The following is a 24,838-nucleotide window of genomic DNA, read 5'->3' as shown; positions in this document are numbered from 1 at the left end:
AAAAAGTGAGCTATTGTATTTTAGTTTTGAAATTAAATATTTTTTTCATTAAACAACAAATATAAAATTATATATTTTTGCTCCTCTTCTTACAGGAAACTTGTGATTTTTAATAAACTACATAAAATTTTGTTATTGAAACATCCATACATTATACCGCATACCTATCTGTAGGAGTGGTTTTCCCTTTTGTTAATTCGCATTCAATTTTTTATGCTAAAAACATATAATTTATATTATTAAAAAAATAGATTTGTTTAGGTAGGACACGAATAAAAAAAAAAATTATATATAAAACTGTCCAACAATTTCCTTCATATTCAATTCAATTACTTGTCATATTGGGAATTGCTGAAATGAGAACAAAATAATAAACTTAACTACTGTAAACATACATCTACGTTAATTAAACGAGTAATTTAACCTAAATGCCGTTACTCTCGCAACTGTGAAATTAAGATATTATTAAATTAGAAATTTCTTTATTATTCTATTACGAATAGAAAATAAAATGAACACCTGTGAAACAAAAGTAGGATAAAGTAATACAAGAAAATCCGTTTCGTCTCACCAAGTTCCAAGAAACTTCGGAAAAAAGGAAATCTTCAAATCCCTTATATGTATTTACGTACGCAATATTTTACAGTGTATAAATATAGAAAATAAACTAGTTAGAGATGTCATTTTAACCCTTATGCAACGTCGACTATATGTCGATGATTAATAATAAAAAAAATCAAATTTTCTTAACATTTTCTAAAAAAAATTGCTTGTTATTAATTATTGCCCCACTTTTCATGAAAGTTTTAACAAGCTTCGGGTTAATATTCCCACAGAGAAGTACAGCCCTGCATCTCCGATTTGAGATGAAACCACTTCAGTCTATTCCTTGTCGTCGCAGCGCGCGGTACTCCCCTACATCGCGACTCATATTAACACTTCATCATAAACGTAAAAGTTTTTGTACAAATAACTTACTAATAACACGTTCAACAAATCTATATTAAATTCGGAAAAAAAATCGTTTTATTTTGAGAATTTTTTTGTTTGTGCTTTTTTGGATATGTGTTTTTCAACCAAATGTGCATTCACAATTTATTAATTAATAACTAGATACAGACATAATGAAGGTAAGGTATATAAGTTAACATATATCTATTTACTTCACATAATACCTTGATTTCACTCAAGCTTTTTATAGATAAGTATAAAAGTTTTAGACTTACTTTTTAAGTTCATAAAAAATATTGTCTTCCTCTGAAATACCCGTATCTCTTATCTTAACGAACAACTAGTAGTTGGGGTAGTAATAGCCGAACCTTAGGACTAATAGAAAATTATTATAGAGACTAGAAAACCAGTGCCGGCACATATACCTACTATTAATTACTCATAAGGATGCTCTTATAGAATTATATGCATTCACAAAAGCTACTAGGTACGGCGACTCAATGTTGGTTCTACAATAATAAAACCATCAAATTGTCAAATCACAAAGTCGCTACTGCTTACGGTTAATGCAGCATCTTTAGAAGGTGCTGCTATCTAGAAGTTTTTAGGACGAGTACTAGATTGTAGTTGGTCATTTATGAAGGTATTTATTTATTTATTTTTATTTATAACAAATTCGAATAAAATATTGAAATGGAAGACTCAATTTTTTTTTTTTTTTGATGAATCGTATATACAAGAAATGAAAATCCGAAAAGTTATTATCTATTTTTCTGGCACGTAGAGTGTCAATGAAGTTGATTCTAAGATATTTCTCTTCAAAATTAACTCATTTTAAATAAAATTAGTAGCGTTAATTATTTTTCGACTTCCATTGTTTATTTTATATACCTGTAACATTCTAGTGAATTATAGAATAAAATGAATTAACAAAATAAAATCTAATCTATAATATGTAATATTTTTCGTAAGTTTTCTCCGTGTAGTTTATCTATCCATTTGTCGAATTACACAAATTCCTGCAACTATTAAATTTAAACTTAATTAGGCAGATGACAAACATCTAATCAACCTCACATAGTTTCTTAATTATAATATTATTAATAGCAACTACATTAGTAAAGTGTAATTACAAACCTTGGCCTATAAAATCAAAGTTCTGTAATCTAAACTTTACTTATTTAGTTACTATTTGTAGAAAATATGTCACTACAGACAACAACAACAACAACAACGAGCCCAGAGGAGTTAACAAAACGTAATAGGTACGCTATTACACTTTCATTGAACAAATAATGTTTTTCGTTTCCTATTTATTCTGATACGGTATAGCCTATGCCTCAAGAATGAATCACTTACTTGAGGCACATTATGTTTGGTGTACTTGATATATAGGTACAAAGTTGGTCTTTCAGATATAATATATGGGATTTATAATTAAGGATAATCCTTAAATCGTTTATTACAATAACAACAAATATTTCTGATTTCGTTGCTTTTTGTAATATTCATTTTCGTAAACTTGTAGCTACATTATGTCTGTTTATTTCGCAAGAATCTCTCTCGCTTAACAAATTTTTTAAAATTTGTCTCGAGAAAAAAATAATTACACTATAGTATAGTATACGATATAATATAAAATATTTGCGTACAGAACTCTCATGACCTACAAGATGATGTTTCAGAATCGGTCACATTTATAAAATAAAAAATATTTTACCGTGCGGTATATGTACCTATCATATGACTAGTTGAAATCGTAATGAAAAAATACATATGCAGACACAATAAAATATCGACCTTGTTTGCGTAGACCCATTACATTTTAAAATGGTAAGAAAACAATAAGTAAAATAACGGTGATCTCTTTTCATAAATTCATATTTAGTATTAAATTGAAACTCTCAAATAAGTAATGTGAAAACATTATATCGATATACCTCATCAATTAAATAAAACTTTAAAATTATTTTAATTAAATTAAAAATACTCATTCATTCTTTAATTTAATTTCTCTCAATTATTAAGACGATTGTGTTTAATAAAAACAACATTAAGGACAGCTCGGTGTCAAATTATGACTAATACCAATTAACGTATTTTTGCGCAATTTTTTGAAATGAAAATGGTCCTCGGTTGCGGTAATAACTTAATAAAAATCTTTCCTTTATCTTTTTTCTCGAAATCCTCTACCAAAAAATTGATTTAGAAGAGATTGTTTAATAACGTTGCTGCATTTTGTATCAATCATTTCACGTACATTATTTACTGTAATCTTTATTTATTTATTTATATAAATACTACAGTATAAATTGTTACATTATAGTACTGCAACTAAAAAAATACAATAGCGATACTATAAGACATTTAATAAAAAGGCATCGATTTATTTAGATAATCTCAAAACCTGAAGTGAAAAGTTCTCATATATAGATAAAAAACAAGATACGATTGATAAAAAGTGATTATAAAATGTTCCACTAAAAGAAAAGATGCAAACTAATACTAATAACAAGGATAACTTTGAGGACCCTAAGTTACAATTTTTAAACAACATAATAAAAGAGTGCTTCCTAGGAAATGCCAGTCACAGCAAAATGATAATGGCTTCGGACGAAATCGAACACCAAGGTAAGTGGGTTTACAATAGTTCTGTTATTTACTATATATGTATATATACTCAGTGTAACAAACTCTATAACTCATATATTCTTGGATGTGCATGTTACACAGTTACTTACAGATTACCTCATTATCATTATATTTCTCAATATAATTATTCTCTATCGGAAAATAAAAAAAAAAAACATATTTAATGAAATGCATATACAAAAAATAATATCCTTCTATCAGGAATAAGTAAATCCACTTTCATCCATCATTCTAGCGACTACCGATTTACAAATACAATTACGCAAGTGTAACTGAAAATAAAAAAAAAAATATTATAAAATAATTAAATTCAATATTTAGTGGACACGAACGTGAGGAAAGGAAATCTTAAACTGTAACTGAACTAAAAGAAATGTGTTTTGATTATTCACAGTGAAGATGTATATGTATTTATTGCACATTTTTTAAATATGAGACCATGTGCCATTACTTCGCTACCTTTGCTCTGATATGCGATGTTTTAGATTTTTATTAATAAAAAAATAAAGTAGATAGAAATGTCATTATAACCCTTATAAAATGTCGACTGTATATTTATGATTAATAATATTTTCTAAAAAATAATTGCTTGTTATTAATTCTTGCCCCACTTTTCATGTTCGTTTTAACAAGCTTCAGACAAATATTAACATTAGAGCTTTGACACGCATATTATGTTGTCTAACGTACAGAGCTTTTTTCTACATTTATTTTTAATAAAAGTAATTATTTTGTTATATTTTCTAATTTTGATTAATATAATTTACATCATTTGTAAATCTTATTTTTTATTAATAAGTTCAAATTTGATAAAATGAAAAATAATTAAGTACAATAGTGTCAAATTTATATCGTTACACTATAATAAGACCACAACTGAAACAACAGTAATATTAAAGATTAGACTCGCGGACGTTTATGAAAGGCACAGCCCTGCATCTCCAAATTGAGATGAAATCACTACGAAGTATAATTTCAGTCTATTCCTTGCCGTCGCAGAGCGCGGTACTCGCTAAGCCCGCTATTACTTCGCGACTCGTGTTAACACTTCAGCGTAAACGTAAAAGTTTTAACACAAATAACTTATTTATAACACGTTCAACAAATCGACATTATATCTGGAAAAAACTCATTGTTTGAGAAATTCTTTTGGTTGTGCTTTTTTGTTTATAGGTATTTTTCGACCAAATGTGCATTTATAATTTATTATTTAATAACTAGATACAGACATAATGAAGATAAGGTATATCGATTTACGTGTATTTACTATAATTAACTTTGGTTTACATCACATACTATCTTAATTTCACTCAAACTTTCTATTAACAAAAACTCATATCGCTTTTTATAAATAAGCGTTAAAGTTTTAATCTTACTTTTAAAAGTTTATAAAAAAAGTCATGATTTTCTTAACTTAACCGATAATTAGTAGTTGAGATAGCAACAGCCGAATCTCAGAACTACTAGAAAACAATTATAGTGGTTAGAGCACAAGTGCCGGCACATATACGGTTATTACTCATGGGGATGCTCTTAGAGGATTATATGCATTCACTCATATCGTCATAGTCGTAGAATACTGACGGATCTGACAAATATTACATATATAGATCCGTCAGTATTCTACGACTATGACGGTATGAGGATTACATGGATATAGCGACGCAACATTGTAGCTACAATAATAAAATCCTCTAATTGTTAAATCACGAAGTCGCTACTGCTTACGGTTAATGCAGCGTCTTTAGAAGGCACTGCAATCTAGACGTCATTAGGACGAGCTGGTGGTTGGTCGGTTATGAAGGTAAGAATAAACAATAACAAATTTGAATTAGATACTGAAATAAAAGGTTTAATTACATTTTATTTTCGGTGGGTCGTGTATACAAGAAAAAAAAAGAATCGAAAAGTTATTATCTCCTTTTCTGACACGTTGAGTGTCTTTAAATTTAAATGTATTTAAGTAGGTGATAAACATAAAATCAATCTCACAAAGTTTCTCGACTATAATATTATGAAAAGAAACTTCATCTGTGAAGTTTCATAACAAAATCTTAAACCTATCAAATCGAAGTTTTACAACGGACAATAATAAATAAATAAATTAGCAAAGATATACGTGGTCTATCACTTGGCAGGTGGATTAGTAACCGCAGTTAGGCTTTGAAAATGTTTTAAGAGGGTCGCTGCTGCCTAGCCCTCACCTTCCCTTAGTTGCCTCTTACTACACCCACAAGATAGGAAGAGGTGACCTATTCTATGCCAGTATCACACGGCGAATATATAAATATAATATAGAATATGCTTAGATTAACTACTACAATTAACATACATTGATTATGGACTCTGGAAAATCCATTTGTGTATATATTCTCATGTATATTTATGGAAAATTTAAACCAGACTGAATTTGATGGATCACTAGATGAAATGAACTGACATGAAACTAAATTCAGTAATAATTATTTTTACAATTGAAAAGATTTAATTGAAAATCCTGTCCCTGAGAATAATCTTATGTATGCTATTTTTAAAAATTAATATATTTATTATAAATCAAACACTTATTTATACTAATCCGATGAAGTATAGTAAAGGGCAACTATGGAAAGGCGAGGGATGGACAGCAGCGTCCCTCTTTAAACATCAGCAAAACCTACCTGCGGTTGCTAATCCACCTGCCAAGTGTAGCAACTACTAGCAAAACCCCCCTTATAAGATGATGTAAAAACATACTTCTTGGTTTTAGTGTCTATTCATGTTTTATAGAAGTTCGGGAGTTCCCATAAATATATCTGGATTTCTATCCACATTATATTCTCACAATTAGTTTTAATATATGTGTACAGAATCTAATAACTTTGTGCTTCTTGTGAAACCACTCTTATATAATTTAGTTAATATTATTACGTACTAACGTAGTACAAATTGCCTCAATACCTTATATTCATTTGTGGTAATAGACTACTAAAGTAATCATGTAATAGAATTCTTCTAGTTACCAGTCGTTCATTGAATTGTATCTAGTCACTGTCAAGTGATGTCCTTATGACATAATAATTAATAACGTATGTTAAAGTAACGTTATTTATTTAGTATACTCTATCGGAAAGTGTATTTTTGATCCTCTGAACTATATAAATATACCTTCCTTAGGTAAATTTTCTTAGACGTGAATAAATCGCCACTAACTACTCGTAGATAATAAATCCCATTTGATCTATTTTCACAACATGCTGTTTACATAAGTAGGTATATACATTTATAAGCTTTTATCGGAGGGGCGGCAGACAATCAGACATGTCTGTCAGATAGTGTTAAATATTATGATTGTATGTCGGCTGCCTCAAAGCGAATGCAGTTACTGACGTTATTGTGGGATTACTGGTCTGTCGATTTTTTAGATGATAAGTATATTATTATCGAAACACTGTATTGTATAAATTATATCATTGTTCTTTTGTTATTTTATTTGAAAGAGTAAAATCTTCACATTCTCCATTGTATCGGTAAACACGTATGAATTCTATATCTAATAAAGAACAAGGGTTATAAAGGATATTCCAGAGAAAACTGGATTCAGATATTGATGACTAAGCTTCGCGTTATTTAAGTTAATATTAATGAAAGTTTTCAAAGTTTAAATTCAAAAATATTTGTTACTCGATTGCATTATATGGTTGAACGCGTTAAGACAGATTATAGATACAGTTAATTCATAAATAGTACCTGCGATTTCAAATAAAATTTTAATAAAGAAATGATGATGACATTGATGAAATGAAAAAAATAGTATTACATACAACATTTCTTTTAATTGAATCGCCTGTATGCTCAATAGCAGTATGATATTCAGTTATTTTTAAATATACGTCAATATTTGAATATTCATCAATGTTAAACATATAGGACAAAATAAGTAAAATAAAAGTAGAAAATCTTGCTGTAAACTTGACACTTGTTATAATTATGCTATATCTTAGATTATATGTTAGGTCCGTTAAATCGTTTGTACCTAACAAATCTAGGTTTTATAAAAATTAATATACCAGAGGAAGAATTTGTACAATAGTCGTTTGCTTGAGCACCTCTGTCCCATTCGTGTTTCTACCGTGAAGTAGTTATGTTTGCATGGCTGTATTTCTGCTTGAAGGGCAGTGAATTTACAGGGTACAGAGAAATAACACCTGAGTCCTCAGGAATGGCAACGCATGGGGGGTATCATGTTATGTTCATGGTACTTCTGCTCATGTCTATAGGGGATGGTTATTGCTTTCCATCAGGTCGACCGTTAGCTTGTTTGCCATTCTAAGTTGCATAAAAAAAACTCAATAAAAAACCGTGCCAAATTTCAGACTTTCAGCAATTTATTCTATTTTTACCTTATAACGATATTAGTGTAATTGCAATAATACTGTTTCTCATTCCCCATTAAAACACAAAAACAGAACAAAAAGGCTTTTTTCCGTTTCTATGCTGAGATAGCATGATTTGTTACCTCAACAATAAGATTACCAAATGGAAAATAATCCAATGTGAGTATATGCCTATACCCTCGTCTAATCATATCAGCCATAACTGTCCACTGCTAAACATAGGTCTCGCTTTTCGCCTCATTCTCACCCCCATTATTTACTTTTTGTATAAATAAATTAATAAAAACCAATATATCTACTTTCAGTGCAAGTAACTACAATAAGTACATGCTTAATACAAAATGGTTTTGATTACTTTATTTTAAGAGATGTAAGTCGCCATTTTTTTTAACTTTCCTGCAGAGTAATATAAATAACATAATTTTTACATTAACCAACCTTCTGAATTAATTGACAACAGAACAAAAGCCGAATTCACATGTCAGCGGCATTGATTGCCGACAACTTTAAACGTAAACATTAGCACTAAGCAGCGCTACCATGTAGACTCAACTTTATAGTTACCATTCCTCAGGTCGACCTCCACGCGATTCCCCCTAGAAATCCTCGTGATGAATTCTTGTTGAATTCGTCACGATGGACTAACTAACCTGTTTTCTTCCTCATCTATCATCACTCACTGATGCCCCGCCTACGCTATTAATATACTGTATGCGCTGGCAATCATTATCGCCAGGGTATACCGATAGCGTATATGGAGTTACCATTCCATTATCACCCATTAATAAAGATGTTATCATTGAACATGTTGATATTTATATAATCGGTTAAAAATGGAAGGTGACTAACGCCACCTACTATATTGGTATACGTACTACGGGATAATAGGGATTATGGGTAGGAGGGAAAGGGATTGTTAGCAATGGAGTTTGACAGCCCCATTGCTAGCAATATGCCTTATTAGGTCGACCTCCACGTGGTTTCTTCTGGAAACCATCGTGAACAATTCTTGTTGAATTCGTCACAATGGGCTAATTGATCTACTTCATCCTCACCTATCATCCTTCACTGGTACCCCGCCGGTGTATACCGATAGCGCGGGTGGGGTTACCATTCCATTATCATCTATTAAAAAAAAATAGTGATTATGGATGAGAATGAAGTTACTCTAGTTGACTTATCGTGACGAATTTACCAATTACATTTCAGAGGCGACCGCCTGTAGGACGCTCTGACCGGGTATATTATTAAAGATAGGACTGCTAATCCCATAACTAAGAATACCTTACCCTTACCCCCATTTTTTTACTACAAAATGCAATTCATGTTGTTTTTATTATTGTTGTTTACATTTTCAACGTGTAGATAAATATATTGATGTATGGTTGTTTACATATTGATAGACAAAAATAGCACAAACACATAAGAATCTACTGAGGCGCCAAAATCGATGCAACGTACGTCGTAATTCCTTATAACAATTATGTTGAATAATTAAGAATTTTTATCAGAAAATGCTGTAGGCAAACAACATATTTAAAAATGTACGTACAGGTAGATTGAATTTATCAAAATAATATATAGCCTTATTCGCTAATATAGTAGCTTTTTTAAAATCAGTTGAATAGTTTTTAACTTTATCCATTACAAACAAACAAAAATAAAATATTTCAAACCTTTCCTCTTTATAATATTATAAAGATCTAGCTAAGAGATATAGATATAAAAGGCAGATACATTTAATAAAGTTGGTACAATAGCTATATTTTTTTATATTTATTATATAATTATAGTAACGAAACTACTGTCACATTAGTTTTCATTATGCAGATTATAAATTAGTGTACAATTTACAATTTACAATCCTACGATGATATTTATGCAGTGACCAATTTCTTAAAGAAAGGTTTTAATATTTTTTTTAAACCGTACCGCAGGTGGATTACGTTAGATTTCGTACTGGCCATTTGTAGATGTTTAGAATATAGATGATAAAAAATAAACATGTCATTGGAAAGCTCATAGAGCTGGTGTTTTATTTCCCGTACTGTTTACAACTATAAATAATACACACGTCCTGCAAACCCTCAATATCAGTAATATTTAGGTAACTCTTTAATCAATATATTTAATTCATTTTCTTATAATGGTATTTATATTAACTAGATGGTATTATACAAGGATTCGGAATCAATATGGATTGTAATTTATCTGTTAAGATTTTAATTATAAAATGTACTTCGCTATAGGTAGACTCAGGAGTATAATAATCCATATAATCCAAGCTATGTGTCTCTGAAACACCTAACCTCTTTCCATTAGATCAGCGCAATCTCTTGCCTCGTTCAAGAGACAGATAAAATCTCATTACCTATCTTTCTAATTTGCCTTGATGTTTATGTTTATATGTGATTTACCTCAATATATTTAATATATTTACATGTCCTCATTACCTCGATATATACATATATTATGTTTATGCACTATTAACTACTCTGACCATAAATACTGTTACATAAAAACTTTTCTTTTTTTTTCAACTTTTTAATTATTTTGAATTTGGAACACGTTTATTATTTTAAGAACATATTTCGATTTCGCGCCATTTCACATATTTTTTCGTGTTCATAATCAAATTACAACGAAATACACAACCACGGCAAGGAAACAATGACTAACTTTTATGAAATTAATAATTCTACGAGTATGATAATCATCATGTACAAATTCCTACTAATACCTAATAGTACATTTAACAGTTTTTATAGATATTGAATAAGTATCTAAATAGTAAATTGTTTAAGACAATTTATTTTGCTCAAATATAATCTGATGCAAATGAAAATATATTACAATTAAAATTATTACAAAAAAATACGTTAAGTATTTAATACTCTAAATCTCCTTCAAATCTGTAACTGCAAGTAAATTTTTAGTCCGCTTACTGCTTTTATGTGAAACTAACATGTTCATTTTACCTTGCTGCGCTATAAATCGGCATAGCGTCATCATAAATACTTCAGTTGACAATATCCTGGTTAACTCAAGGTGCACTGCGCTGTAAATATGCTGCATATACTGTGCAAGTTAAAGCACTATTCAGTACTTTTCTCCACTTCGTAAATATAGGAGATGAGCCAAGCCGTTACTATCTTCCGCTCTTAATAAGACACAACCATGTGACGTCAGATCACAAAATAAATAAAAACTTACCTGGTATCCATTCAAAATACCAATTTATTAACGACGCGTCAGTAGGTATTCGATGTATTTAGGTACACCAATTTTGAAACTTAGGAACTAAGTTGGATGGTAACTCTTCATCCCATAGCAAATCACGACGCCATATTTCTTGTAAAATTTGTTTAGGAATTAACATACCTAGTTAGCGCAATATAACCCAGTGGGATCAAATACTCTTCGTGTCAATAATAATATATTAATAAATCCCGTTTTCTTACTTTTAGAAACGTTTCTGCGGTTTTGGCATATTATCATAATTACAATATAATTTGTCTGAGTTTATATCCCAATAAAGGCCTAACACACATATAACTTGTATATCTGTTCAATTTAAGACTAATAGTAAGGTTACCTACATTCTAATATTGAATTTAATCTTCTCCATAAAAAGTTTAAACTCTTCAATAAATTTATATCTCCTTTTCTGTATCTAAGCTCGTTACTCTGTTGTCTACATAAAATTATTTTCTTAACCGTTGAGCCGTCCTTAAAATTTGCCAACTACCTTTTCGAGGAATAAACAATAAAAAATTACATGGTTAAATACTATACAATGATGTCTATAAGCTACTATCATTGTTAAGTTTTCATCGTCCCAACATAAATTTTTTTAGTAGTTTTGACTTCCTGACGGCATAGATAAAAATGCTTTAACTAAATCGATTGTCACGCCAATGGTTTCCAAACAAAAACTGACAAAGCATATTAAAAATATCTAATACGTTTATTCCTTTTTTTAATAAAGCATTAAAACAATTAGAATTATCACTCATTATAGGCTATGTATGTCCCGTCATAGAATAGGCTACCCCTTCCTTTACTAGCTATTCAATAATGTTTACAACTTAGATTATGAAGTATAGAAATACTCTAGGTAGTTATACTAATCATATGATATAATATACATCGAAAATGTTATCCTCTAAAATATTTTATTTACTTTATTTGAGGCTAGTTATGCAGAAAACAGCCATCTCTTATAACGTGTTGATAAGATAGTGCATTTTCTAACTAATAATAACTACCTCCAATTTATAAGAGTTCATATTAAATTTTAATCTAGTAACTAATAATTAAACAATTATCTAAGTTAGTAATTGTTTATTAGCAATGAGACAATGCTCCTTTGTAATGGCATACTGCTGCAATGCAGTATGCTAAGTAGGATTAAATTAATTTTAGACATAATACCTAGATATAAATTATCTCATTCAACATGTGCTAAAATTACTACGTTTAAAATTGAGTTTTCTGGGGTATTTGACACAATTAAAAGCAAGACTTCAAACTCAAATCCAAAAAAAAACGAAAATAATTAAAAAGTTATAGTTATTTTCAATTAATCTTATTAAAAAAAACTATCTATTTATATTAAGATAGTAGTATTATGAATACAATATAGTTTAAATAGAACATTTTCGTGTATCAAATGAAAAAAGTCATGTAACTGCAAGTTCGAGAATAAAGCAATTTACGAGTGGGTAAGTATTAGCGGAACAAGGCGAAGTCTAGTATTTCCCAAGTGATTTTAAAAGGATTAGGCGCCATCCTAGTTCTTGTTAATTAGACGAAACCGTTAATTGTCATTTTAAAAGAGATAAATAATACACTAAATATTATCAGAGGGAGATTTTGTACAAAAGTCGTTTACTTGGGTACCTCTGACCCATTCGTGTTTCTACCGTGAAGCAGTTGTGTTTGCCTGTAGTCCTCGGGAATAGCAGCATATGAGGGATATCATGAATGAACCAGTATGCTCTGTTATGCCCATAGTACTGTTCTTGTCTATAGGCGACGGTTACCACTTTCTATCAGGTGGACCGTAGCTTGTTTGTCATTCTAAGTTGTATTAAAAAATCAATTTGTACAATTAGAGAACAACAATAAAATTGTATATTTTTGCAATTTTTCTTACAGGGAACTTGTGATTACTTTAGACAACATAAAATTCTGTTACAGAAATATCCAAACATTATACCGCCTACCTATCTGTAGGTAAAGAAATGTTATGCAATGAATGGTTTTCACTTTTTTTAATTCGCTTTCAGCCTTCTATAAATATTGTACATTCAAAATATATAAATTTATGTTATTAAAGAAATGTTATTATGAATTCCCTTTATTGACCTAAAAAATATCGCTGCATCCTTACCAACTTCAGAACTACAGGCATAAATAATAAAATAAGAACATAAAATAGTCAGTAAGTAAAAAATAGTCTTTCAATTTCATGTAAATAACTATAAAATACTTACTCAATTTTATTAGAAGAAATTCTACCAATATTATTGTGCATACATATGTACGAGTATATATAAATTTTGTAAATATATTTGGGTTTTAGTTACTCATACATGCTTTAACGTTTGAACTGATTTTAATAAAATTTTGTATACAGGCTTCATCTTCACAGTAAGTTCCGAAAGTTAAACAGCGGGTTCAATTCATGACGTTTGAAACTCGATCAAATTGAAAGTAATTAAATATAAAAATCAGATAACATATAAATTTATGTCATTACATATAACGAATCCACAACCGAAACAGCAATAAAATTAAAGATTAAACTCACGGAAGCTTATGAGAGGCACAGCCCTGCATTTCTGAATTGAGATAAATCTACTACGACGGATAACTTCAGTCTGTTCCCTGTCGTCTCAGAGCGCGGTACTCACTAAAGCCGCTCTTATATCGCGATTCGTGTTAAAGCGTCAGCGTAAAAGTTTTGAAACAAATAACTTATTAATGATACATTCAACAAATCAATGTAAAATTTGGAAAAATTCTTTATTTGAGAAATTGTTTTGTTTGTGTTGTTTTGATTATAGGTATTTTTAACCAAATGTGCATTCATAATTTATTATTTAGTAATTAGACACAAATAAAATGAAGATGAGGTATATCAATTTACGTATATCTAATGTAATTAAGGCATGCAAGCGTACAGCGTACAGGTGGCTCAGGATCATCCTTTATGGCAGTGGGGGAGACCTATGCTCAGCAGTGGGCGGATAACAGCTGAGATGATGATGAATGTAATTAATTTCGGTTTACGTCATATAATACCTTGATTTCATTTTCTCTATTAATAAAAAATTGTATCACTTTTTATAGATAAGCATAAAAGTTTTCATTTTACTTCAAAAAGTTTATAAAACATTATTTTTATCTTATTTCGTATAATGCAACGTCTTTAGAAGATTCTGTTAACTAGACGTCAGTAGGATGAGTACTGGCTCTAATAGATGACTGATGAGTGATTTAACTATCGACACGATACTTTTCAGTAATGTTTACAGCCATTATATATTGTTTACTAAGGTAACTATAAACAAGAACAAATTTAAATTAATTATGAAATAGAAAATTAAGTTCCACATTTTTATCTGTCACTTGTAAATAGAAACTTTTTTATATTTTCTTTTTAAAAAAATAAGTAATTCCAAGTAGCCGATGAACTTGCAAATAAAATTAAAAATAAATTAATAACTGTTTCTATTGTATATATGGTTATATTTATATATTTATTTAAACTTCAATGCACAAATGTATAATATAAATACACGCTATTCGGTGTTAAATCTGCCATATTTACACTACGTATGGCGGATTTAATACATAATGGCGTTCTCTACCAGTTAACCATGAGGCAAGCAGAAAACTAAGTAGGCGAAACTAAAATAAAAACTAAAATATGTACCTTAGCTCGTCTGGTACTGTTCTAGATTATTAAATATAGAAATATTTTTAAGGTCCTTAAAATTGTGTACATATCCTTAATATTATATACATAGCCTTTTGCTGAATGTTATAAAGCGATAAATTAAGCTTATATTGCCTTATATTTGAGTAAAAGGCATCCAATTGGCAAAGTTGCTTTTAATATTAGGAAAATCCTGTGGTTTAAGAGTTGATTTGTAACTTATCAATACATAAGCCATCTTTTCTTTGCTCCTTATCTTCAATATTCAGATGCCTCTGAAATTCCAAATAAAATAAATCGTTATTATAATCCCTTACTTCTGGAAATTGCCTTTCCATTGAAAGTTATTTATTTTTTTATTATACTAATATAATAGATTTAGAAACTATCTGTACTCGCCCTCAACTCGACATCGCCCGCATTACTATTTTTTACAACACAGGGGGCAAACGAGCATCTGGCTCACCTGATTGTAAATGACTACCGTTGCCTATGATCACCTACAACACCAACTGTATTGCAGGTGTGCTGCCGTCCTTTTAAAAAGGAATATGCTCTTTACTTGAAGGTTATGATGTCATATCGGTTCGGAAATACTGCTGCTGGAAGTTGATTCCAAAGAGTGGTTGTGAATGGAAGAAAGTGCCTTGAAAAACGTACGGTGGAAGACCACCACTCGTCCAGATGGTTGGGATGAAATTTTAGTTTATGGCGGGTTGTACAATGGTGAAAATTAGCAGCAGGTATTAATCCGAACAATTCCTCAGAGCACTCTCCATGATAAATTCGGTAGAAGATGCACAGAGATGCAACATCTCTGCGCAGTTTCAGTGGGTCGAGTCGGACAGTAAAGCGCTGACTATCAATAATTCGAGCCGCCCGACTTTGAATGTGGTCTAACGGTAGGATCTGTTACTGTAGCGCTCCTGCCCATAGGTGAAAACAGTATTCAATATGCGACCTGACTTGAGCTTTATACAATTTCAGGCGGTGTTCCGACATGAAATACCACCTCACTCTATTGAGCACTCCTAACTTTTTGGAAGCTATCTTAGCTTTTTCTTCCAGATGACCGCAAAACTGGACGTCGCTAAATATATTAACGCCCAGAACTCCTAGACTCGAATTTTTATCAAAGAAAGTACCCTGAAAGTGAGAAGATACGACAAACGGCGTCTTTTTTGCGGCGAATGCGCAGACTTGTGTCTTCTTAAGGTTAAATTGGACAAGATTTTGTTCACCCCAGATCGAAACTTGATCGAGTGAAGTTTCGATTTCAGGTACAAGACATAATTGTATAAATATGTAGTTGATCACAAAAGGAATTTTAAATGAGACTTTTTAAAGTAGATATCTTTTTAAATTTTGCTATATATATATATATATATATATATATATATATATATATATATATATATATATATATATATATATATATAGGTAGTTTTAAGAAGAGCAATAGAAACCAGTAATCGCAATTGCATTATCCATTCATATTTATAATATATGTACAACAGAGTACACCCACATTTTTATGTGGAAGTACGTAAAAAAAAACAGTTACAGTCTTTTCGTTCAGTTCTCCTTCTTTTACAATGACATTATTCGCATATAGCATCTCACTACATCCTAGATATCAATCAATTATAAACTGAGGATAAGAATAGAATAGAAAAGTATTCATAATCAATACATTCTTTTAATTAAAATCGTTACACCTCTATCCGTGATAAGATGTTTAGGTTTAGGTTACGGCATTTATTTTTATATAGCTCACCAAACATCCCAATCTGTGACGCAAACCAGACTTTATACTTTATTTGAACATAACTTACGGATGTCGGAAAATTCCAAATAATAAAATTATACAACGTGATCTACGATAATAATAGTAACATTCTTATGTTACATTAAATTTATTTAATAAAAATATAATCTAAAAAAATATAACTTGCTTCATAATTAACGATCATTGTTTATTTCATTTTATATCATAACGGGCAATAAGTTTTCTTATGATTTAAGATAAAAAAGCACCTTACATCCTATCCTTGAACATGATCTGTTTGTATATTTGTCTTACTTTAATAAATGTTTGTGTTATTTTACCAATCTTTCATTATTAGCACTTAGTGAAGCAGAATTCGTTTTATATATATTATATAAATGTCAAAATCTTAAATTTTCTTTCGGTTCAAAATAGTGATTCTATCAAAAACATTTTTCTGATTTCTAAATAGCAGATGTTTTCTTTATAAACTTTGTTGGGTGTGTATGTACGTGTGTCACTCATCCGATGATGTCTGTATCAACATGGGATAACTTATAAACGATCTATTAATAATAATGACATCATCATAGTAAATATTTTCTTTTAATTCTGTTGTAATCATTTGAAAACTACACTTCCTCATTTGTTAAAGAACTGTTATAAAAATCATATGGTTGATACTTTCTGTAAAAGCGACTAAACACGTAGGTATCATCATCATCATCATCATATCAACCTTTGACTGTCTACTGGTGAACATAAGCTCCCTCCCCCCTCTTGAGGGATTTTGCAAGCAGTTGCCATGCTTAGCAAACGGATTGGCAACCGCAGTTAGCGTTTAGAGATGTTTTAAGAGGAACGCTATTGCCCATCCATCGCCCTCCTTTAGTCGCCTCTTACGACACCTATGGGAAAGGAAGGGTAACCTATTCTATGCCGGAACCACATAGTCAACAACAAACAAGTAGGTATATTCTTATATAAAATAATTAAAATTAAATATGCTCACAATTATGCTTATGGTTACAAACCTCGATGTGGTGAGTCTGAACACTCTATTATAATTATCGAAACTATATTCAATTCACGACTCTGATTAATAACTCTAACTAGAATAGAGTCGCCACGTTCGATTCAACTATGATCGACAGAATGTATATATTCAATATAATGAATATTGGCACAGTACACATGCCACTAACTATAAATTGGAACGAAATTTCTTTTTAATTTTTATTAAAAAACTACAATGATACATTGGTTTTTACATAAGAATTCTTCTGTGTTCTAAATATTCAATTCAGAACGATTGATAAAAATGTGACACAATTATGGAATAATAATATATATGAGAACATGATGTATATTACATGAACACGTTAGCTTTAAATCTTGACCCTCGAGATGAGGGTTTTGCTGAATCACCTTTTAAAATTCCTGCATTATATTACAGTATAAAGTTACGATATTTTATTCTATTAACTTTCAATTTTTGTCTCAAGAATTTATTCAAAAGAATGATTACGTATCTGACATATTTTACTTAATATGGTTGAATAATAAATTAGTGGATAAAACAAAATATGAAATTAATTTATAGAATAAAAACTACTTAATTACGAGTTTATAGCATCAAAGATCTAGTATTAAAAAACATTTCCTTGGTAGATAGATTTAGCTTCAGAAAGAGTAATTTTTGTTCCGCAAAAAAAATAGATTCTTTTAAACTTGCTATTTTTGTTTCCAAATTATTAAAAGCCCGATACGAAATTAGACCTTATCGATTGTAAAAATAATTTAAAAAACAGTTCATAATTAGTAACATAATAAGATTACACAGCGTAATAAGATTACAAAAAAGGAAAATTAAATTAATAATATAGGACCAACCGCTTAAATTAATAATATAGGACCAACGACAGAATTACCTAACTAAGATTTCGCGTGTTGCGCGACGAACAAAAATATATAATCTTGTAATTGTTTATATCTATAATAAGTTTTCTATTGTAATATTTTGGAGGAAACAATAAAGACTATCTATCTATATAATTGTATTCTTCTACACGTAGTTTTTATAATATTATATATTACACATCTTTGTATTTTTCTATTATTTATAGAAACTATAGAATACACAAACACACTCAAAAGAAATAAACTAAATCATTAATAATTAACAAAATTATTTAACCAGTACAAAGAACTTCATAAAATGTTATAGATACGCTATTAAACTTTCATTGAACAAATAATGTTTTTCGTTTACTGTTTACTCTGGTATGGTATTGCCCATGCCTCTAGAATGAATCACTTACTTGCGGCATGTTATCTTTGATGTACTTAGTATTTTCAACGCTGGCTGTTTTGATATAATATATGGGAAATCGTGTCTTTATAAACATTGATAATACTTCATTCGTTTATTAAAATATTTTTTATTATTTCATTCATTTTCGTAAATTTGTAACTATTATTCAGTGTTTATTTACGAAAATCTCTAACTGAAACGATTTAAAAATAGTTCCAAAATATAGTTTAGGATGTTTCTAAAACTTTGTCCTGAGATACAAGAATATCAAATATAATTATATATATATATATATATATATATATATATATATATATATATATATATATATATATATATATATATATATATATATATATATATATATATATATATATATATATATATATATATATATATATATATATATATATTAGGCAACTAATAGTTATTAATATTGATACTGTGATTCGTAATTTCTTATTTTGGGCTATGGTTAAAAATTGGACCACATAACTAAGTTTGTTTTTGAAAATTTTTTAATAATTTCTGCAAATTAAGAACATCGTTTTATCTTTATTATGCTTTTTTTGTATTATTCACACATACCTTTATAAACTGGATTTAATTCAGATTTTTCACTTTACAATCTTTGGAAATAAAGAGAGAGGGACATCTTCCACTATTTTTGCCTTATTGCCACTCTAGAACTGTTCTTCCCTATCGTTTGTTCGTTCTTCGAGTTATGTGACCAGCCCATTATCACTTCTGCTTTCTTATTCTTCAGGCTGTCAGTCATTTCGACATACTTGACCTTTAAGACAAAGAACTCACGAACAATGTACCCCTTAGGACGGATGGTCGCCCTCCGGGAGGTAGAAAAAGTTACCGTATTCGAGGTAAATAAATGAGGTGAGATGGAAGTGTGGTAAAAAATTCCAGATGTCTTTCTTTCCATTGTTTTCAAATTTCAGACGATCCTATAATATCCCAATGTAAATTTCTCACCTCTATTTTCAGTTTGTGCATTAAATAGTCCAGAATTGTTATTGATTAATATCAAAATGAGAGAATAAGTATACAATACAATATTAAACTCGAATAAGTAAACACATTACATTTTAATATGGTAAGAAAACAGTAAGTAAAATAAACAGATGTCTTTTCTGAATTTTATATTTTCTTTATTTAATATTGAAATGAAAAACTCAAGTGTTCTGGAAACATAACATCGATATACCTCATCAATTAAATAAATGTATTCTCATTCATTAGTTAAATTTATGTTCATTAATTAACTAAGACGATTATGTTTAATAACAATAATGCAAGGATACCGCAGTGCCAAATTATGTTTAGGATTATGATGTCCCATCCTTGTTTCAACCGTGAAGCAGTTGTATTTGCATGGTTCACTTTCCATCAGGTGGGCCGTCAGCTTGTTTGCCATTCTAAGTTGTATAAAAAAAATAAGACCAAATAATGTGTTTTTGCACACAATTCTCAAATTGTATAATTTCATTGTATTACTACAACTTGACAATACAACAGCAGTAAAATAAAGCATTTTAAGATAAAGCTTGAAACCTTTTTGATGTTCCCAATATGTAATAAATAGAAGTGAAAAGTGCTTATATACATCAAAAAAACTATATACTAGTGATGCAAATTTTAAAATGTGATTACAAAATGTTCGACTAATGGATAAAATGCATAATAATACTAGTATCGTGGATATCTCTAAGGACTCCAGGTTACAATTATTAGACAAATTAATAAAAGAGTGCTTTCTAGGAAATGCCAGTTACAGCAAAATATTGACACTGGACAAAATGGAACCCCAAGGTAAGAGAATTTGCAATAATTCTATTACTTACATTATATAATATTACATTATATAACATATTATGTAATATTATATATAATATATTATACGACATATCTATATTGAATTTAATAAATTTTTACGCATTAAAAAGGTGCAAATATTATAAGACAAAAAAATAACTCATAAATGAGCCATTTATTGGTGGTAAATATCTTTCATTTTAAGCATAAATACAATTGTAAATATTCACATTTCTTTTAAAAATAAATATTCGCGCTATTTTTTTTAGTGTTGCAAGTATCCGAAAAAATCCTACAATTGATTTAAAATTCCCAAAATGAGGTGGTATTTCTTTATCAATATGAATTGAATTATTTTCAATTATAAATTTGTATGTCTATGATATTTTCTTACAATATATAAATATAATTTTTATGTAGTTTGTGTAATAATATCTCTGTGTATACATAACATAGAGATATTATTGAATATTGTGTATGGTATTTAATATTATTCATATTAAATTAAATTATATTGTTATCACATATTTACTCGAATAATTAATAAAACAGCCACCATTTTCAAGTAACTTCAAAAAGAAAGAAGTCTTAAATTCGTCTGTGTATATTTTATCAAAAGGATCTTTGTTATTCGAACCGATTGCTTTCTAAATCGAAACCTGAAGATCCGTATACACTTCAAATATGTATTCATTGTCAGAATTAATTAAAATAGCCGCTATTTTTATTTAAAGTGATAAAAGTATTAATGTGGTTTTAAATAATATTCACACTTTAATCAACTTAATTTAAATTAATTAACTCATATTTGCTATTCTCATAAGTCATCTACAGTTTATGTCGGTCACTTTTGTTCTTTTGCGGCTATCAATCGGATTCTGTCACGCAAATAAAGCATAGCCCTCTCTAGAGAAGATGTAACGTAGTTTTCCGAACGCAGCCCAACCGAAATGGATTCATCGGTTGACCACTCGGTCGAAGTTGGACTTACCTAATCGGACAAATTGTCCCAAGTATACATGCTCGTCGACAACTGCGAGCGTATTGTTCACAATAATAACCGGTGTAAGTATGACATGGACATTAGATTCCGCCATGATTCAGTCAACCTATCAATATTGACTTATATATTCTATGTATTTATTCTTGGTAACTACAATGCACACCCAGATGAAAAATTCGGTATTCAGCTTTTACATTTCTGTACATAACAACAACTGATTTGTGCGGATATAGAGAAATTAGATTTGAAATCAGACAACTATACTTTTATTAACGATGTATATGGGACAAAAAATGGTTCGATCATATTTTAATAACAAACTTCTCGAATGTCTATTGCCGAAATAAATATAAATACTTTATGATACATACATTGGTCTGACCATTTCCCTATTCAAATAAAAGGTTACATAAATTTATTAAAATAATATAAAAAAATAATGTTAAAAAAATATTATAAAATATTATTGTGGGGGATTAGAGACCATAAATAGATAAAATTATATAAGAATTATTGTAATAAAAAGTTAAGAGAAATTGATTTCCCATTTGAGCTCGGTAACTGTTGTGACGGAAAGTGTAGTGATCCTATTCATAAGACCATAATAAACCGATTATATAGTAATATAGTGAATATATTAGCAGAAGCTACAGTTAGAATTCATAAAAGAGCTGTGAGCGGCGAAGACGTGTATCTGGTTGGAATAAATGTTAGAAAGGCACATAATGAGGCTAGAATTAGGTTTTTGATGTGAAAACTATACGATAAACAAACTGAGGGAGTTATGTATAAAGAAATGTGTGAGAGTCGTAAGAGATTTAAAAGTAGACTAAAAAGGTGTCAAAATAACCAAGACCAAAACCAAGGAAAGTTTTTTCTCAAAGGTATTTTACGATTATAAATAAAAAATTATACAGCATTGAAATAAGTAATTTTTTTTTAAATATACAAATGGAGCCCTTTGGTTTAATACTTCACTTGGACTAGTAAGTCCATTTCGACATTCGGAGTTGACTTTAGACCCCTAAAAAAGAAAATAAAAATATTTTCTTTTTCTAAATATATTTTGAAGCAATGGTGAGTTCGAGGTAGTCATGAATATTATTGCAAAATTTATTTCATTATCATTTAGTGGAATTAATATTTTTATTCACTACAAGCTGTTGCCTGCGACTTCGTCCGCGTTTCCGTCGTTTTTTATAAAATAGACAGACACATTTCCCTTCACTGCTCTGCTCCTATTGATCGTAGTGTGATGAAAAGTATACTAAAACCTGCCTTAGAGTATAAAGAATAAGTGTACCAAATTTTGTTAAAATCCTTCGAGTAGTTTTTGTTTCTATAACGAACATACACACAGACAGACAAAAATTTTACTGCTTACATTTTTGGCATCAGTATCGATCACTAATCACCCCCTGATAGTTATTTTGGAAATATATTTCATGTACAGAATTGACCTCTCTACAGATTTATTATAAGTATAGATTATATCGCAAGTGACAAAAACCAAAAAGTCATTTTCACTAGCAATAACTTAATGTTACTATGATGATATAATGAAAGTGAATATTCATTATGATTTTTACAATAAGAGAGATCGAATAGATATTTTAACACAGTGTGATAAGGTCTGTTCTTACTATACGGCATAGTCGATCATCCGATTCGATTTTGCTTCACTGCTAAGCGAATGCAGCTGATGCTTACGAATAAATCCAAACGCAATGATTATTTGCTATTTCTTTAATGAAATAGTACATAAATTTTTGTATCAACAAATTATACTACTATAAAGCAGTTTTTGTGAAGGGACGTTGCTGGAATGACGTATGATTCAAAATTTCACTTGTAACATGAGATGTTCAATTGTGACATATGACATGTACGTTATGCTCAGTACAAGGTCCTGACTGGTGGCGGCGTGATCGGTCGGGTTATTGAGTTCACTAAAATATGGGTGAACGCAATGATGGCTGGCTCATCCGTCATACTCGTGAATGGGTGCTGCTTGTGAATGGTACTGATCTGGTCAGGTTTGCTTATATAGTTTACATTTAATGATACATATAAATACAATTTAATACTAATTATTGTCACAGTACCAATACAAATGAAAAATTATCTTATACTTAATAATTTGAAAGGAGTAACTATTGAATTTCCTTCGGGTTATTCCAACCCAGCAGTAAAATCATAAAAAAATGACGATTTTACAAAGCTTGTAAACAAGTCTCTTTGAATAATGATTATTTCTATTCATTTTGCAAATAAAATCAAAACTAGGATTTCTTCCTATTTTTGCTGCCTAGCCGAGTTGGATTCATCAGTTAATCTCTCGGTCGACGTATTACTATATTGGTTTACAAATACCAAAATTATTACAAAAATTTCCCCAATTTCTCCAGATTCATTCGTTTTTCCGAAAAAAATTCTTCATTTATTCAAAATTAGGAAAAAGTAGCCAATCGGTCCTTTAAACCACATCTGTTACTGATGCATGTAATGAACAAATTTATACATGTAAGAATAAAATTATAACGAATTAAAAAAGTTCATTAAATAAAATCATAATAAAAATATAAATATAAATCTATGGAACGAAATTTGCCACCTCCCTTCTAAGCGAATGCACTTCATTTAAACTTTTTAGAAAAAAATATAATCGTTCCAGGATTGAATAAAGTTCGTAAAAAGTTTTAATTGATATTTTATAAAATTTGAAAAAATTACCAGAATTAAATTTTAAACCGCCATATTTCATATGAAGCGGCGACCTTTAAACAATCTCGGTAAAATTTGTGGATATACTAAATATTCTTTATAACTCCCTTTTTTAACATCAAATACGCAAAACCTCGTGCTTGCAGTGTAAGTGCGCCTCTCTAGGGGTTTACGGGTAAACAATCCATCGTGAATTCACGGTTTACGGCGTATTTGACCGCGGCAACAATGGACAGATTTTATTTTATTTTACAGTAATAGGAAACGTAACTGGCCT

The 24,838-nt window shown here is 29.7% G+C and overlaps 1 protein-coding gene across 2 annotated transcripts in view; it reads left to right on the top strand.

The window, feature by feature from the left end:
* Positions 1-13,879: 13,879 nt before the first annotated feature.
* LOC113517626 (calcitonin gene-related peptide type 1 receptor-like) overlaps positions 13,880-24,838 on the top strand; it is a 40,554-nt gene continuing 29,595 nt past the window's right edge. Inside the window, exons 1-2 of one of the 2 annotated variants that reach the window (XM_052896511.1) lie at positions 13,880-13,989; positions 20,538-20,831. In XM_052896511.1, coding sequence (XP_052752471.1) covers positions 20,687-20,831 — 145 coding nt within the window. In that variant the 5' untranslated portion in view covers positions 13,880-13,989; positions 20,538-20,686. Of the gene's footprint in view, positions 14,051-20,537; positions 20,832-24,838 lie in introns of both variants that reach the window. The other variant, XM_031911670.2, reaches the window with a different exon arrangement.

The sequence above is a fragment of the Galleria mellonella genome, unplaced genomic scaffold (genome assembly GCF_026898425.1).
Source record: "Galleria mellonella isolate WM207_F2 unplaced genomic scaffold, CSIRO_AGI_GalMel_v1 utg33, whole genome shotgun sequence".
Lineage (NCBI taxonomy): Eukaryota > Metazoa > Arthropoda > Insecta > Lepidoptera > Pyralidae > Galleria > Galleria mellonella.
The sequence above is the reverse complement of the archived record's forward strand: the minus strand, read 5'-3'. Positions and strand labels throughout refer to the sequence as shown.